This window comes from Pelophylax lessonae (assembly GCF_965119305.1).
Source record: "Pelophylax lessonae genome assembly, chromosome: 13".
NCBI lineage: Eukaryota > Metazoa > Chordata > Amphibia > Anura > Ranidae > Pelophylax > Pelophylax lessonae.
The window spans coordinates 132,843,027-132,869,410 of record NC_138780.1 but is presented as its reverse complement, the minus strand read 5'-3'; the positions used below and the strand labels follow the sequence as shown (position 1 = coordinate 132,869,410).

The 26,384-nt window shown below is 43.3% G+C and overlaps 1 protein-coding gene across 2 annotated transcripts in view; it reads left to right on the top strand.

Annotated features, from left to right (window-relative positions):
• UBR1 (ubiquitin protein ligase E3 component n-recognin 1) overlaps positions 1-26,384 on the top strand; it is a 234,394-nt gene that overhangs the window by 45,189 nt on the left and 162,821 nt on the right. Inside the window, exons 5-12 of one of the 2 annotated variants that reach the window (XM_082275496.1) lie at positions 1,782-1,912; positions 5,123-5,264; positions 10,077-10,139; positions 10,953-11,088; positions 16,620-16,733; positions 17,351-17,439; positions 20,527-20,625; positions 23,956-24,113. In XM_082275496.1, coding sequence (XP_082131622.1) covers positions 1,782-1,912; positions 5,123-5,264; positions 10,077-10,139; positions 10,953-11,088; positions 16,620-16,733; positions 17,351-17,439; positions 20,527-20,625; positions 23,956-24,113 — 932 coding nt within the window. Of the gene's footprint in view, positions 1-1,781; positions 1,913-5,122; positions 5,265-10,076; positions 10,140-10,952; positions 11,089-16,611; positions 16,734-17,350; positions 17,440-20,526; positions 20,626-23,955; positions 24,114-26,384 lie in introns of those variants that run through there. The other variant, XM_082275495.1, reaches the window with a different exon arrangement.

Here is a 26,384-nt window from a genome sequence, read left to right as displayed (position 1 = left end):
TGCACCCCAAAAAGATTGTGTTCACTGCACCCCAAAAAGGATTTTGATCACTGCACCCCAAAAAGGATGTTGTTCACTGCACCCCAAAAATGATTTTGTTCACTCCACCCCAAAAAGATTGTGTTCACTGCACCCCACAAAGATTGTGTTCACTGCACCCCAAAAAGATTGTGTTCACTGTACCCCCCAAAGATTGTGTTCACTGCACCCCACAAAGATTCTGTTCACTGTACCCCACAAAGATTGTGTTCACTGCACCCCAAAAAGATTGTGTTCACTGCACCCCAAAAAGGATGTTGTTCACTGCACCCCAAAAAGGATGTTGTTCACTCCACCCCAAAAAGATTGTGTTCACTGCACCCCACAAAGATTGTGTTCACTGCACCCCAAAAAGATTGTGTTCACTGCACCCCAAAAAGGATTTTGTTCACTGCACCCCAAAAAGGATGTTGTTCACTCCACCCCAAAAAGATTGTGTTCACTGCACCCCAAAAAGATTGTGTTCACTGCACCCCACAAAGGATTTTGTTCACTGCACCCCAAAAAGATTGTGTTCACTGCACCCCAAAAAGGATGTTGTTCACTGCACCCCAAAAAGGATTTTGTTCACTGCACCCCAAAAAGATTGTGTTCACTGCACCCCACAAAGGATTTTGTTCACTGCACACCAAAAAGGATTGTGTTCACTGCACACCAAAAAGGATTGTGTTCACTGCACCCCAAAAAGATTTTGTTCACTGCACCCCAAAAAGATTGTGTTCACTGCAGCCCAAAAAGATTGTGTTCACTGCAGCCCAAAAAGATTGTGTTCACTGCAGCCCAAAAAGATTGTGTTCACTGCAGCTCACACACAGAAAAATGGATGTGGATCACTGACACCTGCCTATCTCCAATCCCACACCACACAGCAATATCGATTGTAGTTTGTAGAACACAGTTTCCCTAAAATTCAGCAGACTCTGTCCCTAACAGGATTGAGAAGAGATCGTAGATCAGGATTGAGTGCAGATTCACCCCACCCCCCACACAGCAATATCGATTGTAGTTTGTAGAAGACACTGACCCTATAATTCAGCAGACTCTATCCCTAAAATGCCTACAACTCGCCCTGCCTAAACACTCCGACCTGTCCCTCAATTCTATCCGGACACAAATGGTTTTTTCCTGCCTATCTTTCCCTAATCAGCAGCCAGCACATTGATGTGTGCTCTGTCCCTTAGCTAAGCAGCAGAATGACGCTGCTGCGGCGGCTGCCTCGAACTTATAAAGACTTGGTCACATGCTTCAGACGGCCAATCACAGCTACTAAGACATTTGCAGGCATGGCTGGGATGGCTTAAGGCACACCAGTTAAACGATTGTTGATTGGCTGTTGAAAGCCCGCCATGAAAAGAGCGCCAAAGCATGCAAAACCCGGAAATAAAACGACCGAACACGGATTTTTACCCGAACATACAGTAAAGTGTCCGTGTCCGTGTTCGGGTAAAAAAAATCCAATTATTCGGTACGAACACGAATAATACAGTCCGTGTTCGCTCAACACTAATTGCTGCTTCTTTGTTTGCCAGCACCTACAGTCAGCATTGCCTTTTGAAGTCTGCACCAAAACAAGTGTGGAGCTGATGATTTTGTGTCTAAATTGCTCTGATGAGATCTAAAATGATTGAAAATGACTTTATCTCAGGTTTAGTGTGTGTACTCCTCTCCATAAACCAGTGGTTGGATGAGTGTGGCAGTATTACATAGATTACACAATAAAATGGGTTTTTGTTACTTTTCAGGATTCTGGATTTCGATTACCAGAAGAGATCTTGACCCAGACTAGAAAAGTGTTCCCTGTCATCATCAAGTACATTGTGGACATGCTTATCTGGGAGGAGGAAAAATGTCTGCCTGGGTATTTAAATACAGGGTATGACTGTGCTAAATTCCATACGACATTGCGGTAAACTATGGTCTAAACGCCACAGGGTCTTACTGTAAAAATTGAATGTAGTAACTTTTAAAGTTGAAAAAAAAAAGTGGCTTTCATTGTAGCCATTTTATTGCTATAACAATGTAGCCTTTGTTAATTGGAGCCTCATTCAGTTTAACAACTTAAAGTGGAACTATACTGCGTCTCAGTACCACAAACCAAAATAACTATTTAATTAATTTTTAATATTCAAATCGAATTTGCCTATCCGTCCATGTGTCCATGCTTATTTTGCTGATAAATCACTTTAAAAAAACAACCCCTATCATTTCTGGCCATGGCCCTCTAGAGTAAGAGCAGGAGATTTATGTAGCAACTATTTCCTGGAATCCATCTGCTCTTAGCTCAGGCATACAGGCAGGAGGGTGGGCTCCTCCCCTCCTAAAGACTCTTGAGATGTATGACATTATTTGCCTAGGCATGGAAACTGATTGACTAAAGAAATGTAAAAAAAAAAAAAAAGTTTTAAAAACAAGTATATAATATACAGTGCCTTAAAGTATTCATACCTCTTGAAATTTTCCACATTTTTTCATGTTACAGCCAAAAACGTAATTGTATTTTATTGGAAGTTTATGTGATAGACCAACACAAAGAGGCACATAATTGTGAAGTGGAAGGACAATGATAAATGGTTTTCAAAAATGTTTAAAAATAAATATCTAAAAATTGTGGCGGCATTTGTATTCCATCCCCTTTAGTGCCCGTTCACATACGAACAACGCTACTTCCCGGGGCGACCTCCGAGATCGCCCCAAAGAAGCTCCGGACCCTTTTTCTAAGTCGGAGCGACTTGTGTCGCTCCTATTAGAACAGGTCCGCAGCTTCCCTTTGGAAGGCGACCTACGGCGACCTGTGAGGCGACCAGGTCGCCTTAGTGTGAACGGGGGATAACTCTGATACCCCTAACTAAAATCTAGTGGAACCTATTGCCTTCAGAAGTCCCCTTATTAGTAAATAGTCCACCTGTGTGTAATCTCAGTATAAATACAGCTGTTCTGTGAAGCCCTCAGAGGTTTTGTTAGAGAACCTTAGCGAACAAACCACATCATTAAGGCCAAAGAAAACACCAGACAGGTCAGGGATAAATATGTGGAGATGTTTAAAGCAGTGTTAGGTTATATATAAAATATCCCAAGCTTTGAAGATCTCATAGAGCCTGTTCAATCCATCATCCGAACATGGAAAGCATATGGCACAACTGCAAACCTACCTAGACTTGGGTGTCAACCTAAACTGAGAGGCTGGGTGTTAGGATTATGCATTATTTAAATGTTTTATAGTCATGCTTAATTGAGTGTTGGAGTTTTACTTTAATTTTAAATTTTACTGAAAACCTCTCCCTATGCAACTTAGATTTTTTTCTGCTGTTGAGGATGTGAGAACATTTTTGTTTTCAGGATATTTTGCTATTCTGAAAAGTTTTTTTTTCTTGAGTTTGCTTTCCTGTTGTATATACATCTGTTTCCTTTACGTAAAGGCGTATTTTAAAGGGTCTCTTGCTGACTATTATGGTAATGGACTTTTTCTTGTTTATGCAGGATTCTATTTTTATTATATGTAGAATATGACATGTATAGACTGGAAATATATCCTGTTTTGTATACTGTATATAAGAGCTAAGGACTGAAAATAAAATTTAGTAACCTATTCACTATGCTCCTGGGTGTGAGTGAGTTACTTCCAGGGCCCTGAAGTCTGGACGTGTGGAAGGGAAAGATATGGAGACAAAGGTTAGTAGAGACTACATAGACAGGTAAAATAGAAAGGGATAAATCCCTTAGGTAGATACAGTTGCAGTTCTGGGATAATCTTTTAGTTATAATAAAGTAATGTATAAGGGAATATGGATATGTACCATTAGCTTGGTATATATCAGGTATAGTATTCTTTTACCGGGCAAGAAGAGTATTAATCAGAGAAGCAGCCAAGAGGCCCATGGTAACTCTGGAGGAGCTGCAGTGATCCACAGCTCAGGTAGGAGAATCTGTCCACAGGAAAACTATTGGGCGTGCACTCAACAAATCTGGTCTTAATGGAATAGTGGCAAGAAAAAAAAATTGTTGAAATAAAGCCATAAGAGGTCCCATTTGCAGTTTGCAAGAAGCCATGTTGGGGACACAGCAAACATGTGGAAGAAGGTGCTCTGGTCAAATGAGACCAAAATTGAACTTTTTAGGCTAAAAGCAAAACGCTATGTATGTTGGAAAACAAACACTGCACATCACCCTGAACACACCATCCCCACCGTGAAACATGGTGGTAGCAGCATCATGTTGTGGGGATGCTTTACTTCAGCAGGGACAGGGAAGCTGGTCCGAGTTAATGGGAGGATGGATGGATCCAAATACAGGGCAATCTAAGAAGAAAAACCTGTTAGTCTGCAAAAGACTTGAAACTGGGGCAGAGGTTCACCTTCCAGCAGGACAACAACCCTAAACATACAGCCAGAGCTACAATGGAATGGTTTAGATCAAAGCGTATTTTCATATGTTAGAATGGCCAAGTCAAAGTCCAGATCTAAATCCAATTGAGAATCTGTGGCAAGACTTGAAAATTGCTGTTCAGACTCTCTCCATCCAATCTCACAGAGCTTGAGCTATTTTGCAACGAAGAATGGGAAAAAATTTCACTCTCTAGATGTGCAAAGCTGGTAGAGACATTCCCAAAAAGACTTGCAGCAGTAATTGCAGTGAAAGGTGGTTCTATAAAGTATTAACTCAGGGGTGAGTACAGCTGAATACAAATGCACGCTGTGCTTTGCAAATATTTATTTGTATAAAATTTTGAATACCATTTTCCTTCCACTTCACAATTATGTGCTACTTTGTGGTTGGTCTACCACATAAAATACATTTACGTTTTTGGTTGTAACAACATTTCAAGGGGTATGAACACTTTTTCAAGGCACTGTACTTTTCTTTCTATTTGCTAATGCTAGCAGCATAAGGATTTAAAATGGTCAATGTTGATTGAGAGAATGAAGTTCCAATTTAGGGGCTGCCTATTGTAGATTTACAGTGCCAGTGGCCACTTAAGTGGTTACGTTTCTAAAACTGTCTGTGGGCTGCAAGGAAAGAGTGAATAGGCACCTCCGTTTGACAAGCCTACATTTTACGTGCTCTGACCAATTGCATTTTCTTTCAGCCAGAAAAAGTCAAGGCAGCATTGCTGTGTGCTCTACAGTGACGATCACCACTCCAATGACCACTTCATCTACAGTCTACAGAGATCTCTAGGATGTGATGTGAAAGAATCACAGTCAATAACGGGTGCAGCAGAGAGGGAGGTCAGTATGCATACATGCTCTTTCTACTATCAACATGTCTTTGAAACACAGTAAAGCTCATATGCCATCTTCAACAAATCCCAGAGAACCAGACCACTACTATAAATTATAATACATAAACAAATGTGAAGGATTTTTAGATAGAATAAGGTTTTATTGAAAAATGTGGCACCGTGACAAAGCAAGACAGTTACGCATAATGCAGCAGTAGTGGTGGTAGATTAACCAGTTCTGGACCGGAAGGATTTGCCCCTTAATGACCAGGCCATTTTTTGTGATTCGGCACTGCATTATTTTAACGGACAATTGCGTGGTCATGCGATGCTGTACCTAAATAAAATTGATTCCCTTTTTTCCCCACAAATAGAGCTTTCTTTTGGTGCCATTTGATCACCTGTGCAATTTTTTTTTTTTGCGCTATAAACAAAAAAGAGCGACAAGTCTGAAAAAAACAAAACCATATTTTTCACTTTCTGCTATATAACATTCTCCAAAAAAAAATTAAAAATCAATTTTTCTCATCCTTTCAGGCCAATTTGTATTTTGCTACATATTTTTGGCATTTAAAAAAAAAAATCGCAATAAGTGTATATTCTACACACTAGGGGAAAGATTTGTTATTTTTATTTATTTTTTACAAGTAATTGCGGCGATCTGAGATTTTTTGCGGGACTGCGACATTGCGGCGGACAGATTGTACCCCTAACTGACATTTTTGACACTTTTTTGGGGGGACCAGTGACATTACTACAGTAATCAGTGCTAAAAATATGCACTGTTACTGTAATAATGACATTGGCAGTGAAGGGGCAACCTAGGGGTGATCAAAGGGTTAATTGTGAGCCTAGGGGAGTGATTTCTAACTGTGGGGGGAGGAACTTGTGAAATGATCGTAGAGACCTGTGATCCTGTATAGAAGGATCACAGGCGCTCTGTGATCATTTCAGAGAGAACAACGGTCAGGTTATGGGAACAAATTAAATCCAAGAGCCTATGTGGGCTAGACAGAGTCTAGGGGGATTGCAAGTTCTCATTAGAGAAGGGCAGTAAAGGATACTTGTTGGAATTTAAAGGTAGTGTCAGAGCCTCCTTTTCCAGGAACTATTGGGGATAGAAATGAAAAATGAAAAAAAAAGATAGCGGGATTTAGGGGTAAAGGCAGGAGGCATCAACTTGATGCAATTTTAAAAAAGTAATTACGGATATCTAATGTCTTAAAAATGGCAGTAGGTCTGGGAAATCTGAAAATTCTATCCATGGAATTCACAAGTTCCTAAACGTAGTGCAATTTTCATTGACCATGGCTAATATTTCTTCCTTTCACACAATATACTTTAGTTCGGTAACCCTTTCCTGTATAGTAGGTACTGTATCGTGGGGGAATTCCAATGTTTGAGAATCAAGGCTCTGCCTGCCATAAGCAAGAATTTGAATATTCCTTTTTTGAGGTACTTGATTTGATCCTAGGATCATGGAAAGAAGATCAACTTCTGGTGTCTCCGGCCATGCCTTACTTGTGATGAGGCAGCTTATTATACAGGATAGCTGAAATATGGTCATCCAGTAGGGTTTGATCTTAGTGAAGGACCATCAAAATGGAGATGTGTACCACCTGGCTCTGCATATCTCCAACATTGGTCAGATATACTTTAGATGGGGTATGACCTTGTGCAGTGTAGCCAGGCAGCAATACCATCCAGTCAAAAGTTTGTAATTCCTTTCCTCTGCCTGTGAGGCTAGAGCTAGTTTGAACGTGAGAAGAAATGCTTTATCCCAATCCTCCAAAGAAGGGTCGAGACTCAGTTCTCGCTCCCAATCATGAGTGTAAAAGGGACGATCGGGGAAAGCATGGGACAGGAAAATGCAATGAAGTTTGTAGACGGCATGTGGGAATTCTGACTCGGAAAGCCACAGCTCTTCAAAAGGGGTCAGGTCTCTACAGAGCCGTTCTTTGTAAAGACCATGATAGAAATGTTGGAGTTGAAAGTAGTGAAGCCACCTACCTTGGCATGAGTGTGATGGCGGTATAATATTTCGTAGGGGTTTCAATCCAGTTTGATTAATCACTTGTCTGGTCGTACAGTATATAGATATGGAGGTTCATGAAGAAAGCCGCCTGTGTTTGGACCCAGTGGGAACCCCGGGTTACCCAGTATCGAAGTCAAGGGCGTATATGAAGGTTTAGTGCGGGCATCACTAAATGGCGGCCCGCGGGCCGTTTCCGGCCCGAGCTGCTGCTCCATCCGGACCGCCGCGATCAGCTGCTGGTTTTCTTCCCTGCCTCTACTGCCTGTCATTAGCAGAGCAGGGCGGATGGCCGGAGGCGGGACTGGGGGCGGGACCGGCATTGAATGGAGGGAGGCAGCTGCATGACTTAACATTTCAGGCTGGAGGCGATTGGCTGCTGGGAGGCGGAAGGTGATTGGCTGCTGGGAGGCGGAAGGTGATTGGCTGCTGGGAGGCGGGAGGTGATTGGCTGCTGGGAGGCGAGAGGGGATTGGCTGGGAGGCACACAGTCGGCTGCCTCTATGCATGCGGTGCTGCTTTTCCTCAGCCTTCCTCGAGATTGTCCCGCCTCCTGCTCTCCGCTCTGTGTAAGGTAGGAGAGTGAAGGGAGGACAGGGTTGTGAAGTTGTGAAGAATGATTGGGGAGCAGAGATCATGTACAGGGGGTTAGTGTGGTGTGTGGGGATTCATGTAAACGGGAGCAATGCTGTGGGGGTGATATGTCAAGAGGGTAGTGGTGTGTGTTGATGTAAAGGGGGGAAGTGCTATGGGGGTGTGTGTTAACAGGGCAGTGCTGTGTATGTGTGTGGGGGTGATGCAAAGGGGCAGTTTTGTGGGGGTGATATAAGGGGGCAGTGGTGTGTGTGTGTGTGGTTGTGGGTGGCAGGGGGTGATGTAAAGGGAGACAGTGCTGTGAGGGGGATATGAATGGGGCAGTGCTTTGGGGGTGATATGTGAAGGGGGCAGTGGTGTGGGGGGATGTGAGAGGGACAGTGCTGTTGGGGGGGATATGTAAGAGGGGCAGTGCTGTGGGGGTGATATGTGAGGGGGGCAGTGCTGTGTGGGGAGGTAAAGGGGGCAGGGCTGTGGGGGGGGATAATAGGGGGGCAGTGCTGTGGGGGGAGGTAAAGGGGGCAGGGCTGTGGGGGGGGGATAATAGGGGCGCAGTGCTGTGGGGGGGAGGTAAAGGGGGCAGTGCTGTGGGGGGGGGATATTAGGGGGGCAGTGCTGTGGGGGGAGGTAAAGGGGGCAGTGCTGCAGGAGTGATATGTGAAGGGGCAGTGGTGTGGGGGGATGTGAGAGGGACAGTGCTGTTGGGGGGGATATGTGAAGGGGGCAGTACTGTGGGGGGGGGGATATAAGGGGGGCAATGCTATGGGGGGAGGTAAAGGGGGCAATGCTGTAGGGGGGATATGAATGGGACAGTGCTGCAGGAGTGATATGTGAAGGGAGGCAATGCTGTTGGTTGGGGGTTATGAAAGGGGCAGCGCTTTGGGGGTGATATGTGAAGGGGACAGTGGTGTGTGTGGGGGGTGGTGATGTGAAGGGGACAGTGGTGTGTGTGTGTGGGGGGGGGGTGGTGATGTGAAGGGGACAGTGGTGTGTGTGGGGGATGGTGATGTGAAGGGGGACAATGCTGTGTGTGGGGGGTGGTGATGTGAAGGGGGACAGTGCTGTGAGTGGTGATGTGAAGGGGGATAAGCAGCTGCACAGAAAACGTGCAGGGGTACAATTGACTCTTAAATGCAATGAACTGCAAGGTGCGGTTTCCCACACATGGAAATTGCATGGTACATACGCACCATGCAGTTTCCATGCGACAGCGTTTTTAAAAAGGTGCCAGGGCCTTTTCCCAGCAGAAAACGCAGACACAACAGCCCGTTCAAATGAATGAGCTGTCGTGCCTGCACACCTGCGCTGTGATGTAAAGAATCCGAGTCATCGCGCAAAAATGCAATCTGGACCTCTGCTGGAAGAAAATTTTACTAATCGGACATCTGTGAATTTTAATTGAATACCCCTGGTTTAGTGTATTTTTAGTGACCTGCTATGTACGGTTCACACTTATGTTGTAGTTCCCCTAGCCTTCCTGCCAGTCTTATACTCGCATGTCCCTGATCCAGCAAATTTTCAAAGATTGGGGTGTACACTGGCTTTTCAAAATCTTCCTAGTCAGCTGCACATACTCTCCTAATCGTCTCCATCTCAAGTTTTTAAAGAAGAACTGTAGTTGAAGAGTATGGAGGCTTCTATTTCCTGAAAATACAAGTTGCCTGGATATCACACTTTTTCTATTTCCTCAGTATTTTGAGGCACTGTCCTGTCACAAATACAATTTCTGGCTTTCTAATACTTTCTTATTCCAGGTCAGTGACTAGTTGAAGCCAGACACAGCCAGGCAACTTTTATCCTCAGGCACTGCTATTGCTGTCCCCCTTTTTCTCTCACTACGAGTTTGTTTCTTCAGTTATTTTTTTACATGTATTTGTTCTGTAAAAAGGTTTGCGTCAAAATTCTCAATTAACATAGCTATTTAATTGGATTGACCTAACTAAAACAGAGGAGGGCACAGAACATTGGCTCCCGCTGCTGTCAAATTCTGTAACAAGGGAGCCGGTAAAACTTTACTATCATTTTAAATTGGCGTACAGGCTTATCGACCACATTGGTTTATTTTTTTAACTGATAAAAAATGAAACCTGTACATTTTCTGAATTTTTTTGGTAAGAGAATCATTGGCAGCAATAAGTAACACTGTGTATTGTGTCAGTAGTGATTGACTTCTATCTATTATTTCCTGTTCAGGGTCGTACAACTGTGAAAGAAGGAAATTTAGAAGACTGCAAAGAGACTGCAGATAAACTTAAGGTAAAAAAAAAATGTTTTTTTAGCACTATCCAAGTGTTTACATAGACAGGTTAGCTTAATTGACTTTAGAAAGTTTGGCTAGACACTGCAGCCACGATTGCACAGGTTTCTTATACTTCTTGGAATTCCTACCCTGCCATGTTCACACTTGAATACCCACATTTGTGAATATACAGAGCTAAGCAAGGGAGTCTCAATCTGCCCGTTGCTTTCCTTCAATGGAAGATGGAAAGTTGGGCAGCTGTAAGAGCAAAGCTTAAGTATAGTTTATGGAAACCCTAGCAATTAACTTCTCCTCTTGTTTTTTTTTTTTTTTCCCGGTCTATTGTATCTATCCTTGAGAGTGTTTGGTTATATCTGTTTAATTAGTGCTAAAATTTACCTGCTAATCCTGCAAGAAATCTAGTGAGCACATAACTTCCTGTTTATTCTGCCTATGTTAAATTCTTATCATTTGCATTGTTCCCATAACTCCTTGCAGACTACAGACAACACTTCTCCCCTATGCTATGAAGATGAGACGAGGTTTAGTTGTTTTGTAGTCCTAATACACTTCTTGTTCTAAGGGGACAGCACTGCTCCTTTATAGGGTTGTCCCTTCAGAACAGGAAAGGTGTTATTGGCAGGATCACTGAGAGAAATGTCTGCAAAAAAAAAATGTAACCACCACTTCTAAGGGCTAGTAAGCTGAAATATATTATTATATTTTTACTTGGGTTTCAATGCTCTTTAGCTCTAGCCAGTTAAACCTGGGGCACATCAGTGGTTGACAGATTGATATATTACATTTCCTATGTTATTATTTTCTCCTAGAAACACTCAGAAAATGTGTCTCAGCGACCTCTGCATGTTGAAGTGCTGCATTCTTTGGTCATGGCACATCAGAGCTTTGCATGCAGTCTTGGGACATGGTTGAACAAACTCTTGGCGTACTCAAGCAAGTATTATTGTTTTTGTTTTTTTAATTTGTTTTTTTAATTTTAGTCTTCTTAGCTTTATATTTCGTAGCTTGATGCCTAGTTTCATTTATTTATTATTTATTTTTTTCATACATTGGCTAGAAAAAGGCAAATTTCCAGTATTCACTAAGAACAACGTGAGACATCTGCCAGTCTTTAATAAAAGCAGAACCTTGGAGAAATACATAAATATAGAATAAATACTTGTATGGCAGCTGTTTTACCTGGCAAGGAATTTGCATTTTTAATCTCTTCAGTCCTTAGATTTACACAGCCCATCACAGGGGATGCCACCACTTTTCTCTGTTTTTAATAAAAAAAACACACACTTAAACCACCCTTCTCCTAGGCTGCTGATTGGCACAGGAGAAGAGCAGCAGCAGTGAGATGGGTTACCCCCTCTTATTACTCTGCTCTCTTCTTCTGACAGATTTTATTTGCAAAGCGATTTTCCAGCATTGCCACAATTTGTACATGGTCTTACTGTAACCAGTGATTCTTCAATTAGTCATTTTGCTTGTTTTTATCAGGCTATGTGTGGGCAGATGATTGGCTACACAATGTGCGATATTCACAAGCAAGTGCTTAAAGAAACTGCATCGTTTATTGAACCCAGCGTAGTCCCTTTTGATCATCTAAATATAATGGTTGTGAATGAATAATTCTTAAAGTGGTTGTTACCCTAAACAATAAAAAATAGAGATCCTATTTCCTTATAGCAGGTTAAACAGCACAGTGCTTGTGATGTCTAACCTGCCCCTCTGGAAACTGTAAAAAACCTGGCTGATCCTGCCAGTTTCTGCCTTCCTCTCTGTGTGCTGACCACAATAATCATGACTGCTGAGCCCTGACTACCGTGGTCTGCCGGCGTCTCTCCGTCATCCACTCTTCTCCCCTCTCCTCCCTTCCTGTCAGCTCGGGAGCCTGTGTCTTTGTGTCCACCCCTCTTTCAAGCTCCTATCCTGCACTGTATAAGTGTTTGTAAGAATCTAAGGCTCTAAATACCTTTTCTCTTTCTTTTATCGATGGACACAGCGCTCCATAAATCATAACTAGTGGGTTATTTTGCCTCCTCCAGGAGTAGGACTAGGCAGAACAAAAAACACCTGGCTACACTCATGGGCCGCCCTCAGCTGGTGTATATAACCCCCCTCTCTGCTCTAGGTAATCAGTTTTAATCTGTCTAGTCAGGAGTAAGGACCTAGGTTCCTGGCTGGGATCTCTGCTCCTAGCAATTTTTTTCTCCTTCCTACATCCTTTTTTTTTCTCTCGGGAGATCTACATTCAACTGGCAACGAGCACACACAGACAACAGCTATGCGCTAGGTCGGCCCGTAAGTTAAACGTCTTGAAAACGACTGGGCTTGGGGTCTGTGTCACAGCGGTTCCCTGGCCGACAGCTCCCCTACTTTGGTGGTGAGGAGTTCTGTCTGTAGCATTACCTGCACCATGGAAGGGTAAGTACAGTCCCCCCCTCTCCCCTTTTCGTGGTTTTCTTTGGGGTGGACGTGGGTAACCTCCAGGGACAGTCGGACCTGCCTGCAGGTTCCCTCCTCCCATCCTTAAATCCCTCACTGAGATGGGCTTCCCCCGCTCCCATTTTCCCCTGTCTGGACCTAGAGTCTGGTGGGGGTCCCAGAGCTGAGAATGCGCAGAGACTCCTGGGGTCTCCCCCGCTATCCTCGCTCTGTAAGGGTCCCGGGATAGTGTGTTCCGCCTTGGTAGTCTGGAGGGGTCCCAGTGTAGGAGACCCCTAGGTGCATGCCCTGCTGATGGAGTGTGGGTATGGTGCAGGGGGTCCCAGAGTCTCCCCTAAACGTGTGTCCTACCTTCGAGGGGGGTCCCCTTGCAGAGGGGAAAAGCGAAAAGATCCTGGCAGCGTGCTCCAGTGTTTGTAGCTGATGGCGGCCATTTTCCCTTAGTCTGGCTGGCCTCCGGTTGGCAGCCATGTTTGTGTAGCCGCATGATGTCACTGGGGCCATTTTCCCCTAGTTTGGGAGATGCTGGAGACAGCTGAAGCCACGTGAGGATACTGAAGTTTCTCCTCTTCCTCCTTAGTTTCCTCTTCCTGGGCCCGGGACATATGAACAGGGATAGCAGCCATGATGTTGCTGGGTTTGAATTCTCTGCGCTCCTCCGGTCGGTAGGGTGAGTCCTTGGGGGACCCTGTTATCCCTCTCTTTGCTGATAGGTACACTGATCCTGGAGGGGATCCTTTAGTGGTGCCAGAAGATCGTTTGTAATGCAAGGTCTTCCTTTGTTTATGGAACCTCAGGGTCACATCTCCCCCACTGACCCCCTCATGGAGGTGGCGGGTCCCTCGGAACCCCAGCCTCCCATGGTTGCACTGACGATGGTCCTGCAGTCCTTAGTGTCCCGGGTGGAAGTGGAGCGTGGGCAAAGGCCCAGAAGGAAGCGCCCCCCGCCTTCCCCTGCTCAGTCGGTCTCATCTGATTCTGAGAGGCCCGTCCAGGGGGACTTCATATCACACCCCATGATCCATCTGATAGTGAGGATGATTCCTCCATGGTCACATCAGCGAATGAAAAGCCGCTGGTAGACACACTTATTACTGCAGTATGTGAGACTTTAAATGTGGAGGACGTGGCTGCTGTAGCTACAGGGCAGGGTTATCTGCCCTTTTAAGGCGATTGCTTGTTTGGGGCTACCCTGGATGACCTCATTAAGGGTATCACGGGAAGGGGGGTGGGGTGGGGGGAGTACCTTCCTACCACAGTGAAGGAAAGGGAAAGAGCCTCGCCGCAGACGGGCACTCCTTCTCAGCTCATAGAAAAATCTTTTGTGCTTCTGGGACAGAGAATAAGGGAAAAAGATCTTTTGAATGTTCCCCGGGAGTTTCCAAGCACCCTTGGTCTGGTAAGCCCAGAGCTAGCTTCCCCGGAGCAGCAGACAAGACTCCTTCAGCATGAAGGTCTGCCATTATTGGGGTGTTGGGACATCTTCGCTGGTTTCCGGCCCCGTGGACTTCTTTGGTGAGCGTCGACATCCGCAAAATATTTATTTTGGTGGTACCCAGAAAGGGTAACAAAGCTTGTACTTTTTTTTTTTAGGTCCTGAGTTTTGTGCAGATTTAATTCCTGCAAAGGTTCAGGTGATGTCTGAACTACCTAAGGTCCCCCCTATACCTGTCCAGGGAATTGATTTACCTAGGTCTAATTCAATTTCTGACCAGGGTGGTCCTTCCTCTGCACAAACTTCAGGGACCACAGGCCATGATTCACCGGCTGCTTTCACGCAGTTTGTTCTCTCTCCAATTTTGCATTTAAATATTTTTATTACATTTCTTCACTCTTCATTTTGCATACAGATTCTGAGTCTGGTGGTATCCACCTTCAAGACAGTTCTGTTTGCAAAGTCTTACATGCAGCTCCTTTAGCAGGCTCGGCTCCACAGGAGGATACTGAAGTTCGTGACAAGGTCACGGGGTCCTCTGACAGACGCCGTAGGCGTCCAAGGGCCACGGTAAGGCCAGTATCATCCTAGGCTAAGGCTTCTTCCGCAGTTCCTGCGAGGAATCAAGAGCGGGATCTTCCAATCATCCTGGTGCCTGTAAACATCCCTTCGGGGCTTCCTCTCAGAGAAGACCATTTGTCCCAAGGGCTGATCTACCATCCTGCTTTACAGTCGCTGATTTTAATTGCTTGGCTATTGAAAGCCAGGTACTAAGGGATAGAGGTCTGTCTGGATCTGTGATCCCTACTATGGTGAAGGTGAGCAAGTAGTCTTCCAGCAAGATATACCATATGTGGAAAGCATTCATTTCTTGGTGTGAGTCCAATGGCAATCTTCCTCAATCCTTTTCTGTGGCTCGGATCTTAGCCTTTCTTCAGCAGGGCCTTGATCAGAAGTTGGCCTTGAGTACCATCAAGGGCCAGTTGTCTACCCTGGCAATCTTCTTTCAGCGACCCCCCCCCTAACCGTGAACTCTTTAGTTCGTACCTTCATTCAGGGGGTTCGACATGTGGCTTCACCTGTACGGTCTCTTTTTCCACCATGGGATTTAAATTTAGTACTTTTGGTTCTCCAGAAACCTCCATTTGAGAATATTCGAGAGATTTCCTTACCTATGTTATCCTAGAAGGTGACATTCTTGGTGGCTATTACCTCAGGCCGCAGGGTATCGGAATTGTCCATATTTAGTGGTCCATTGGGATAAAGTGGTTCTTCGTCCCTGTCCATCATTCCTGCCCAAAGTTGTCTCTAACTTCTATTTGAATGAGGACATTGTGTTGCCTTCCTTGTGTCCCAACCCGGCTCATACCAAGGAATTTGCTTTGCAAAACCTTGATGTGGTTTGTGTGATTCCGGTGTATCTGGCAGCTACCGAGTCTTTTTGGAGGTCAGACTTCCTTTTTGTGGTTACGGACAGACCAAGAAAAGGGCTGGCTGCTGCTTCGGCTACCATCTCCAGATGGATCAGACAGACGGTGTCTCGGGCCTATTCCATTAAAGGTCAGGTTCCACCTTTCCCTGTCATGGGCACATTCTAGTGCTTCTTGGACCTTCTGTCATCAGGCTTCAATATAAGTTTGCAAGGCGGCCACTTGGTCGTCCATGCATACCTTCACAAAATTCTATAAGGTAGATACTTTGGCATCTGTGGATGCTTCTTTTGGCTGCAGAGTTTTGCAGGCTGCTGTTCAAGAGGGGCTGTTCCCTCTTGAGGGGTGTTTTCTCTTAAAACCTTTATTTTACAGACAGGGCTCCTGTGACCCAGTTAAGGCTCCTGTGTCCTGGTTAAGGGCTCTTATGTTTAAACTTGGAGTTATTTTCCTTTTGGAATGCTTTGGACGTCCCAGTAGTTATAATTAATGGAACGCTCGATGTCCGTCGATGAACGAAAGAGAAAATGGGATTTTTGTACTTAACGTAAAATCCATTTCTCAGAGTTTATTGCTGGACACAGCATGCACCCCTCCATTGAGTTCTGTTACTTTGAATACTGCTTGTGACTAAACTGATTACCTAGAATGGGGGGGTGGTTATATACCAGCTGAGGACAGGCCATCGGCGTAGCCATGTGTTTTTTGTTCTGCTTAGTCCTACTCCTGGAGGAGGCAATATAACCCATTAGTTATAGAAGTATGGAACGCTGTGTCCATCGAACTTAGAGAAATGGACTTTACGGTAAGTACAAAAATCCAATTTTTGTGCAGTAGCTTCAGGCCGGTCAAGTTACTCCGGCCGCTCTGATAAAGCAATACAGAGCTACAGCAGGAGGAGCAGCACAAAAGCTCGGTGGTCACGTGATTGCCGGCTGACGTCAGAAGGAGAGCTCGGCTCCTCCTGCTGTAGCCCTGGTTAGTGATAGCAGAGCAGCCAGGAGTCACATGACTGGCCTGAAGACACTTCTCAAAAAGGTATTTAGAGCCTTAGTTTCTTGCAAACACCTATACAGAGCAGGATGGGAGCTTGAAAGGGAGGGGCTGGCAGCAAAGCAAAATTTAGGGTTACAAACCTTTTAACTCTTATCTGCAATGTTTTCATTTTTCTTTCACAGGTGATTTCCGACAGATCTTTTGTCACATGTGTCTGGAACCTATCAGAACTACCAGAGCGAGGGAATTGTGCTATGTCAGCTTATTAATTATGTGTGATGCCAAACTTCATAAAGGTGCGTTTATTGTTAAAACTTAATTCCAGTCTCCACAGAATATTTTACTTAATGGGAAATTATGCTTTGGCTGGTGTTAAAATTTAAATAGAGTTTTTCCTATTTTCAATATTCTGTGACACAAAAAAAAAAAAAAAAACGTAAACAAAGCTTAAGCCAATGTCAGGTTTGTCTTAGTGTTACTAACCCCAGGACCCTGCATTCACTAGTTCACTATATCTAGTCTCCCAAGGAAGAGTCATCATACTGCACTGGCTGTCCTATCAGAATGCATGACCCCTGACCCTCTGGACAGTGCTGATTGGCCATGTGCTGATCACATGCACTCCCCCAAAAAAAAAAAAGATAAACTCTCTAGCAATACACGCCAAACTAAGCATGTGCAGACAGACTCCACTAACTCTGTCTGTCTTATCGGACATGTTTTGGGGGCAATGCAAGAAGGGGGATGATCTGTGCATACAAGATCAGAGGAAATAACCACGTAGGTTCCACAGTGAGTATAATAAGCATGCTTTACTGCATATACAGACTGATTTTACTATGAGTTTTGTAACACTTTAGGTCTAATGTGTCGCCTCATTTACATGGACACTGAACAGAAATGTTTTTTGTAGGTTTCAAGAAAGCGCTGCATGATCTAATCTTCAGCAGCTTCTTTATGGAGATGGAGTATAAGAAGCTGTTTGCCATTGAGTTTGTGAAGGTAACTAAATTCCTTTCTCTCATCTGTAGAACTGCATGTGTTAAATCGAGTCTGTCACCAAATTAGAAAATTGCAGGTATAACATCTTGGTAGTTACAAAAAGTCCTTTTCAGCTATGTTTTGTACTTTAAAATTTTTTCAGTAAAAATCTATTGAAAGTGAAAATTGTAGGTAAATTCACAGAAAAAAAAAAATCAATAATTTTAAATGTTTACTTTCAGCGTATATTTTACATTCTTTCATTCAATGTGTTTTTTTTTTTTTTTAATTTGCCTCTGTACTTTCTAGGAAATTGACACTTAAAGTGTCTATTCTCTCAATTAGGCCACTTTCCCACATGTTGTATGTCTATCGTCTTCTAGGAGTGCCTAATATTTCTTCTCATAGAATTAGAAAAGGGCGGGGGGGGGGGGGGGGGAATCATTTTGGAACGTAAATCAATAAATTATGATTGTAGATCTCTCCCCATATGAAGGGGTGATCCATTAAACACACTATATATACAATACTAATGGGACAGTCAATCAAAAAAAAAATTATCAGGATTTACCTAGCTTCCGGTACTAGAAAATGGAATTTCTTCGGAAATAAAAGACCCTAAACAAAACTATTGATTTTGTTTTAGCACAAACAAAACGATCACATTGGTCAAAGCCAAGGTCGCACTCATCCAAGTTGCAGAGTAAAGTTGCCATGGAAATTGCATGATTTTTAAGTCTCAGAAGTGTGAATGAACTCTAAACGGTTGGTGAGATGGATGAGTCTGGCAGCAGCATTTATAATTGACTGAAGGGGTGCTAGCCTATGTAAAGGTAATCCAGTGTGGAAGGAGTTGCATTAGTTGAGATGAGAGATAACCAGGGAGTGAACTAGAAGTTTTGTGGTGTCATTAGTTAAGAGGCATATTTTGGGTTTTTTGTGGAGGTTGAGGCTGCAAGATTTGGACAGTGATTGGATGTGGAGCTGAAAGGAGAGTTCAAAGTCCAGGATTACACCTAGCACCCTGGCCTGTGGGTACTGGTTGAAGGGAAAGGGGCACATTGTGGAGGGATTCTATTATCTGCTTGGTTTTGGATAGACTGAGTTTGAGGAAGGGGTGTGGCATCCAGACTGAGTGTAATTTTTTGAGGAGGTGGTGGTAGTCAGCTTTCCCGAAGGCAGCCGAGAGGTCCTTGAGTAGGAGTAGAGAGTGGTTACCATTCGTTTTCACTATAAGTGAATAGTTTGTGAGTTTTAGGAAAGCAGTTTCTGTGGAGTTTTGAGGACGAAATGCAGACTGAAGGAAGATCTAGCAGTTTTTTTTTCCCCTCAGTGAGTTGATAGCTCAGTAGTTTGTAGACCAGATGTTCAAGGAGTTTGGAGTTAAAGGGGAGCAATGAGATGAGATGTAGTTTAAGATTGGTGGGATCCAGAGAGTGCTTTTTAAGATGCTAGAAGAAAGTTAGACTAAGGGCTGGGTCCCACCATGCTTGCACATAAAACGCACAGGAGCATACGGTGCTTTCCTGTGATTAACACCACGTGCAGAATGCACTCCAGTTGTGATCTGCAGAAATTGTCGATAGAAAGTTATTGACACCCCAAACGCAGGTCACAAATGCCAGACTGCAGACTCAAGAGGAAATGATTGTCTGAGACCGTGCACATGCTACATTTTTGGCCTGGGGATGTACGGCAGAAGACACCAGGAACATTTTACATGAGGCTAGTAGAGATGTGTTTTATTACCCCAATCAATGTTCCCACTACAGACTGCTTGGGTCCAAGGGCTGCACATTATATACCAAAGGGTCACATGCGGACCATTGGCCTCAGATTGGGCACCAGGGGAGTAAACTAACCCTTTAAAGCCCAACTTTAGGTTAAGAAATTGGAAACCAATAATGTCGGGGTGTTTTGAAACATTACACTTTTGAATATCTTGCTTTTGTTTTGGAAACTCCCCCACCTCAAACAGAAAAGTCTACCCATCCAGTGTCTTAAGCTAAAGACTGCTTCACTGTGCGTGAGGAGCAAAGGTCTCTCTGTAGCAGTCTGATACACCCCCTGCCTTGTCACAACCACAGTGCTGCAGTTAGCAATGCTCATGCTCCCTGAGTATTGCAGTGTTGTGGTTGGGACAAGGCAGAGGGGTCTTTTAGACTTCTGTGTATGGAGCAAACGCTTAATTCTGAAACAATTCATTTTTACGTTTTTGTTTAACTTTTTCCAAAAAGCATTTGACTTTAAAGTCACTGGATTTACTGTATGAAGTGATTTTGCAATGTGTGTCATTTTGTGCAGTGTGATAACTGGAAATATCACCGGTTGCATTTGGAACCACTGTTGCCAACCTACCAGATTGAAATTTACTGGCACAGCCAAGTTTTTACTGGTATTTCCGAAAGTTACAAAATTACAGTTTTAAGTGCGAATTTCAGTATATAGGCTACAAACAAGTGTAAAATGCAGTTAGCTGTGTGATTTAAGGTAGATATTAGGCCAAAATATATTTTCTTATTTTATTTTTGATATAGTAAGTATCTCAGACAAGATTCAAGAGAGTAAGAAATTAGAATGGGCAGGCACACACACAAGAAATAGACTCTCCCAGTGACACTGACAGCAGTGTGCAGTAGCACAGATGACCCCTCACCGACACGTCCCCTCCTAAGTCACAGTGACAGTCTTTCTCCTCGCCAGGTGGTCACTTCAGTCTACTCTAGTCAAAATAACATTGACATTCCCGCTCCTGGCTTGCCTTGCTCCCATCCCACAGACCTGCATGCTCTGCTCTGCTCCCTTGCAGCATTACATCACATGACACACTCAGGCACCACCTCTGCCAGACCCTCCAACACCCTCCTCCCTGCTGGCACCACTCAAACACTGTAGGAGGCAGCTACAAACCGACTGTTCCAAGCCGAGCATCACAGCCGTATTTTTAACTGGTGACCTTTTCCGGTCAATGGCATTTACTGGCAGGAGGAAAGTGCACATTTTTTATTGGCTGCCAGTAAAAAATACTGACGGTTGACAACACTGATTGTTTTAATTTCTCCTTCAACAATGAAGAGTTCCAATCTAAGAACCTTTGTTTTTTGTCAGTATTACAAACAGGTTCAGAAAGAGTACATGGATGATGATCGTGACCGAAACATCGCAGTTACTGCAATTTCAGTTCAGGTCTTCACTGTCCCCACCCTGGTAAGCAAAACCAAGCGCCAGTTTTTTGTTTTTATTCTTAGCTATTACAGACAAAGCAAGATTGTTTTATAATAATACATCCTTATCCCTATTGCAACATATGTTTGTTATCTCAAGAATGTCATATTGTATATTGTCTGCTGTTCTGGGCTATTTCTGTGGCATCTTATTCAGTTACTAATGTCTCTAAGCAAGTTTGATCAGTTTGACTCCCACATCGCCTGTATAAATACACAGCAGCATCCAATGTTAATCTTTCTGAGATTCTTGTATAACTTTAAGCAAACGTATTAATCTAGAGCAGCCTTTCTCAACCTTTTCAACACAGAGGAACCATTGAAATGAATTTCTGGTCTTGGTGAACCCCTACTAAAAATTAAAAATCTACAACTCATGACACATTAGTATGACTGTCAGTGGGAAGAATGCTCCTTCCTTTTGGCTATCTGTAAGGGAGTAATTCTTCCCAATGATGACAAGAGTAACAATGGTGTCATTGGGAACTTATTGGAGAAGCAGAAATTTCCCATTGCTCATGGAACCCCTAGCAACCTCAGGAGGAACCCTAGTTGAGAAACCCAGATCTAGAGGTTGATTGAAGAGCGGAAGTGTGTATTGCGTATCGCATCATCCAGACCCTCATAATCTTTTTAAAAAAAAAAAAAACGTACAGACAAATGGTCTTTGTGTTTAATTTATTCACTACAGGATTATAAAATGCAAAAGTTTCAATTTACTAAGCTGTAATGATAAAGATTTGCCATAACCTATAAAGAGCATAACATGACATTGCTGTAAATAATGGTTTATTATGACCAATAACAAATGCATTATGGCTTAATTAAAATCGCTTTTAAACCGTTTTCTATTTTTTTTTCCGGACCTGCAAGGTAAAGGCATAATGTGCTAGTATACATTGCATACTTGCACGTTATGTGAAACGTGCCCAAAAAGCAAAGCAATGTAATTGCTGGAGACCTTGTCCATCTTCACCCTGTCTTCCTTTCGAGTTTGCGGACCCTGGCTGTGTGACAGACGGGAGTCGTGATGAGGTCACTCACACGCATGTGTGGGGGAGCTGTCATTCATGGCACAAGTATCTGAAGGGACATCACGGGGGGGGGGGCATTCCTTCAGAGCCTATGCGCCGATAATGTAATCGGCTGCATTTAATGTAAATATCATCTTATAAACAGTGCACATTTAGGAGATATTTACAGTACCCATGGGGTATGCCTTATTCTAGGCTTCCCTATAGGTACAAGTTATGTTTTTTGAGTTTTCTTCCTCCTGAGCCCATCATTTCATGGCCATGGTGTAGTGGTTGGTAACCAATTGGTAAGTCTGATTGTGCAACAGAATCCTCTAGCTATTCATTTTTTAAATCTAAACTTGGGAACAAACACTTGAAATTTATTTATGTAAGCTTTTACAGAATACAATAGCAAATGTATTTATCATAAAGTGTACTTAAAGGGAGATTTAGTAAAACTGGTGCACACAGAATCTGGTGCAGCTGTGCATATTAATCCACCATCTTCTAGGTTTTAGCCCCCTTTCACATTGGGGCGATTTGAATTGTCAGATCGCATGCCAAATCGCAGCCTTTTGCCGGCAATGGCCTTGTCCGATTTAGTGCGACGCCAACTTTGCGGCGCTGCACGGATTTGACAAAAGTAGTTCCTGCACTACTTTTGGTGACTTCGGGGGCGATTTCAGTAGATAACTGTGCAGTGACATCCTTAGCCCTGGTTCACACCGAATGCGGCTTTGAAATCTCGCTACTTTAGTGCGTTTTCAAGGATGCAGATCAGTTTAATTTGGCCCTCCAAATTTCATTGCGGCTTGCAACTTCATTTAACAGAAGACTATGCAAGTCGCAATGAAATCGCCAAAAAGATAGTGCAGGAACGTTTTTCTGAGTGGCAACAATTTGAGTGGTTAGGGTGCGACTAGTCATGCGATTTTGAACTGTTAAATCGCACAACAAATCACACTGGTGTGAACTAGGGCTTATTGCCGAAGCTTAATTGAACAAGCTGAAGTTAGAAACTGATCGGTTTCATATGCACAGATGCACCAGATTCTGTGTGCACCAGTTTTAGTAGATCTCCCCCAAAGAGTTGTTAATAATTAGGAACACAATAGAATAAAAAGAAAAATCAGGTATAACGAAATCTATTTTACAATCATCTGGAACATTAATAATAATACACTATATATATATATATATAAAAAAAAAAAGGGTTAGAGGATGTGGAGGATTGTCCTGAACAGAGCAAATCCTGGGAGAGATAGTAAAGGTAGTAGAAAACCCTCCTTTTTAGTGGGTGAACCATGATAAAAAAAAATATAGGGGGGGAAAGAATACTCATCCAAAAGAAAACCAAGAGTATGGGATAGGCATTCGAATTAAAAGATTGGCCAGTCGCTTATGTAAGCTGCTTGCTTACATAACTGAGCAAACATCTGGGTTTGGAGGAGTTATAGTTGACAGTTTTAACAGCGGTAGTTGCCAGTCTGCAATTGTCCTGAAGCAATATAATCCATGGTCCAAGACTGATGACGGCCTGTTGATGACCGAGCCGCGCTGCGGGAGGTGAGTGGCGACCGTAGTGCGAAAAAAAAACGATCTTCGACCGCGATTGCCGCTTACCTCATGCTGTGCGGCTGTATCACTGAACCCTTGTGTCTTCTCCCGGGTTAACCTGTCATCAGGGCAGGAGGTGGAATGATGGGGTGATTCAGCACCGAGAGCCCCGTTTTCTCTCTACACATTTTCTGCATGAACTCATTTTAGGTGGCATGACCTTTAATTTTGCCTTGCCTGGTGAAACCATTGAGAATCGCTTATGTTTAGTTCTGACCATAAGGCCTCATGCACACTTGACGGTTTTTACCGCTGACGTTTTTGGCGTCAGATGTTTTTTTTCTGCAGCCAGTAAACTCCCCAGCATGTTATCTTATGTGTCCATGCACACATAGGTTGTTATAAGCAGTTTTTGGCAGGGGCATTTTCTGGCTGGAAAAAAACACCAGAAAAAAATGCCAAAAAACATGGCTATTGAGCGTTTATCGAGTCATAAGTTCTTATGGGGGTTTAGTTTTGCTAAAAAAAAGCTAGAAAATGCCACAGCTAAAAAACGCTACTGCAAAAAAGCTGAAAAACTCCTACAGCTTTCTACTGACATTGTGATAACGTCCAGTGTGCATAAGACCTAAAAAGGAAGACCTTATTTTTCAGGTAAATGATAAATGTTTTGTGAAGCCCATTTTTTTTTTTTTTTGTTAAAAGTGGCCCCAGTTTAAAAAAAACTTTCTCTTATACAGTCTCGTCTGCTCATTGAAGAACAGAATGTAATCACGGTTATTACTGAGGCCATGCTGGAAGTTTTGCCCAAACATCTGGACACAGACAGCAAGTTTAACTTTCAGGGCTACAGTCAGGACAGATTCTGCAGAGTATATGCTATCATTTGCGACCTCAAGTAAGTGGACATACTAGGTGCTTGTCATTTTGCTTTTGAAATGTTAGTGTGAATATCTATACACTATATTGTCAAATGTATTGGGGTACCTACCTCTACAAGCACATGAACTTTAATGGCATCCCAGTCTTAGTCCATAAGGTTCAATATTTGGTTGGCTATAGCAGCTTTAGCTCCTTCTGTGAAGGCTGTCCACAAGGTTTAGGAGTGTGTCTATAGGAATGCTTGACTATTCTTCCAGAAGCGCATTTGTGACGTTAGGCACTGATGTGGATGAGAAGGCCTAGCTTGCAGTCTCCGCTCTAATTCATCCCAAAAATGTTCTTTTGGATTGAGGTCAGTACTGTGCACTGGTATGCAGTCATGTTGGAACAAAAACGGGCCATCCCCAAACTGTTTCCACAAAGTTGGGAGCATGAAATTGTCCAAAATATCTTGGTATGCTGACGCCTTAAGAGTTCCCTTCACTGGAATTAAGGGGCCAATCCCAACCCCTGAAAAACAACCCCACGCTATAAATGATTTGGACCAGTGCACAAAGAAAGGTCCATAAAGACAAAGATGAGCGAGTTTGGGGTGGAGGAACTTGAATGGCCTGCACAAAGTCCTGACCTCAACACGATCAAACACATTTGGGATCAATTAGAGCAGAGACTGAGAACCAGACCTTCTCGTCCACATCAGTGCCTGACCTCACAAATTAACTACTTAAAGAATGGAAGAGCTGAAGCTCTTAGAGCTGCAAAAGGTGGGCCAATTCAATATTGAACCCTACGGACTAAGACTGGGATGCCATTAGGCAGGCGTCCCGATACTTTTAACAATATAGTGTGTGACAGATAGAGATTGATATAGATATATCTACAGTGCCTTGCAAAAGTATTCACCCCCCTTGAACTTTGTGACCCAATCATGAAGTGGAATGAAATTTATTGGATATTTCAAACTTTTTTAACAAATAAAAAAACTGAAAAATTGGGCGTGCAAAATTATTCAGCCCCTTTACTTTCAGTGCAGCAAACTCTCTCCAGAAGTTCAGTGAGGATCTCTGAATGATCCAATGTTGACCTAAATGACTAATGATGATAAATAGAATCCACCTGCGTGTAATCAAGTCTCCGTATAAATGCACCTGCACTGTGATAGTCTCAGAGGTCCGTTTAAAGCGCAGAGAGCATCATGAAGAACAAGGAACACACCAGGCAGGTCTGAGATACTGTTGTGGAGAAGTTTAAAGCCGGATTTGGATACTAAAAGATTTCCCAAGCTTTAAACATCCCAAGGAGCACTGTGCAAGCGATAATATTGAAATGGAAGAAGTATCAGACCACTGCAAATCTACGAAGACCTGGCCGTCCCTCTAAACTTTCTGCTCATACAAGGAGAAGACTGATCAGAGATGCAGCCAAGAGGCCCATGATCACTCTGGATGAACTGCAGAGATCTACAGCTGAGATGGGAGACTCTGTCCATAGGACAACAATCAGTCGTCTACTGCACAAATCTGGCCTTTATGGAAGAGTGGCAAGAAGAAAGCCATTTCTTAAAGATATCCATAAAAAGTGTTGTTTAAAGTTTGCCACAAGCCACCTTGGAGAGACACCAAACATGTGAAAGAAGGTGCTCTGGTCAGATGAAACCAAAATCAAACTTTTTGGCAACAATGCAAAACGTTATGTTTGGCGTAAAAGCAACAAAGCTCATCACCCTGAACACACCATCCCCACTGTCAAACATGGTGGTGGCAGCATCATGGTTTGGGCCTGCTTTTCTTCAGCAGGGACAGGGAAGATGGTTAAAATTGATGGGAAGATGGATGGAGCCAAATACAGGACCATTCTGGAAGAAAACCTGATGGAGTCTGCAAAAGACCTGAGACTGGGATGGAGATTTGTCTTCCAACAAGACAATGATCCAAAACATAAAGCAAAATCTACAATGGAATGGTTCACAAATAAACATATCCAGGTGTTAGAATGGCCAAGTCTAAGTCCAGACCTGGATCCAATGGAGAATCTGTGGAAAGAACTGAAAACTGCTGTTCACAAACGCTCTCCATCCAACCTCACTGAGCTCGAGCTGTTTTGCGAGGAGGAATGGGCAAAAATTTCAGTCTCTCGATGTGCAAAACTGATCGAGACATACCCCAAGCGACTTACAGCTGTAATCGCAGCAAAAGGTGGCGCTACAAAGTATTAACTTAAGGGGGCTGAATCATTTTGCACGCCCAATTTTTCGGTTTTTTATTTGTTAAAAAAGTTTGAAATATCC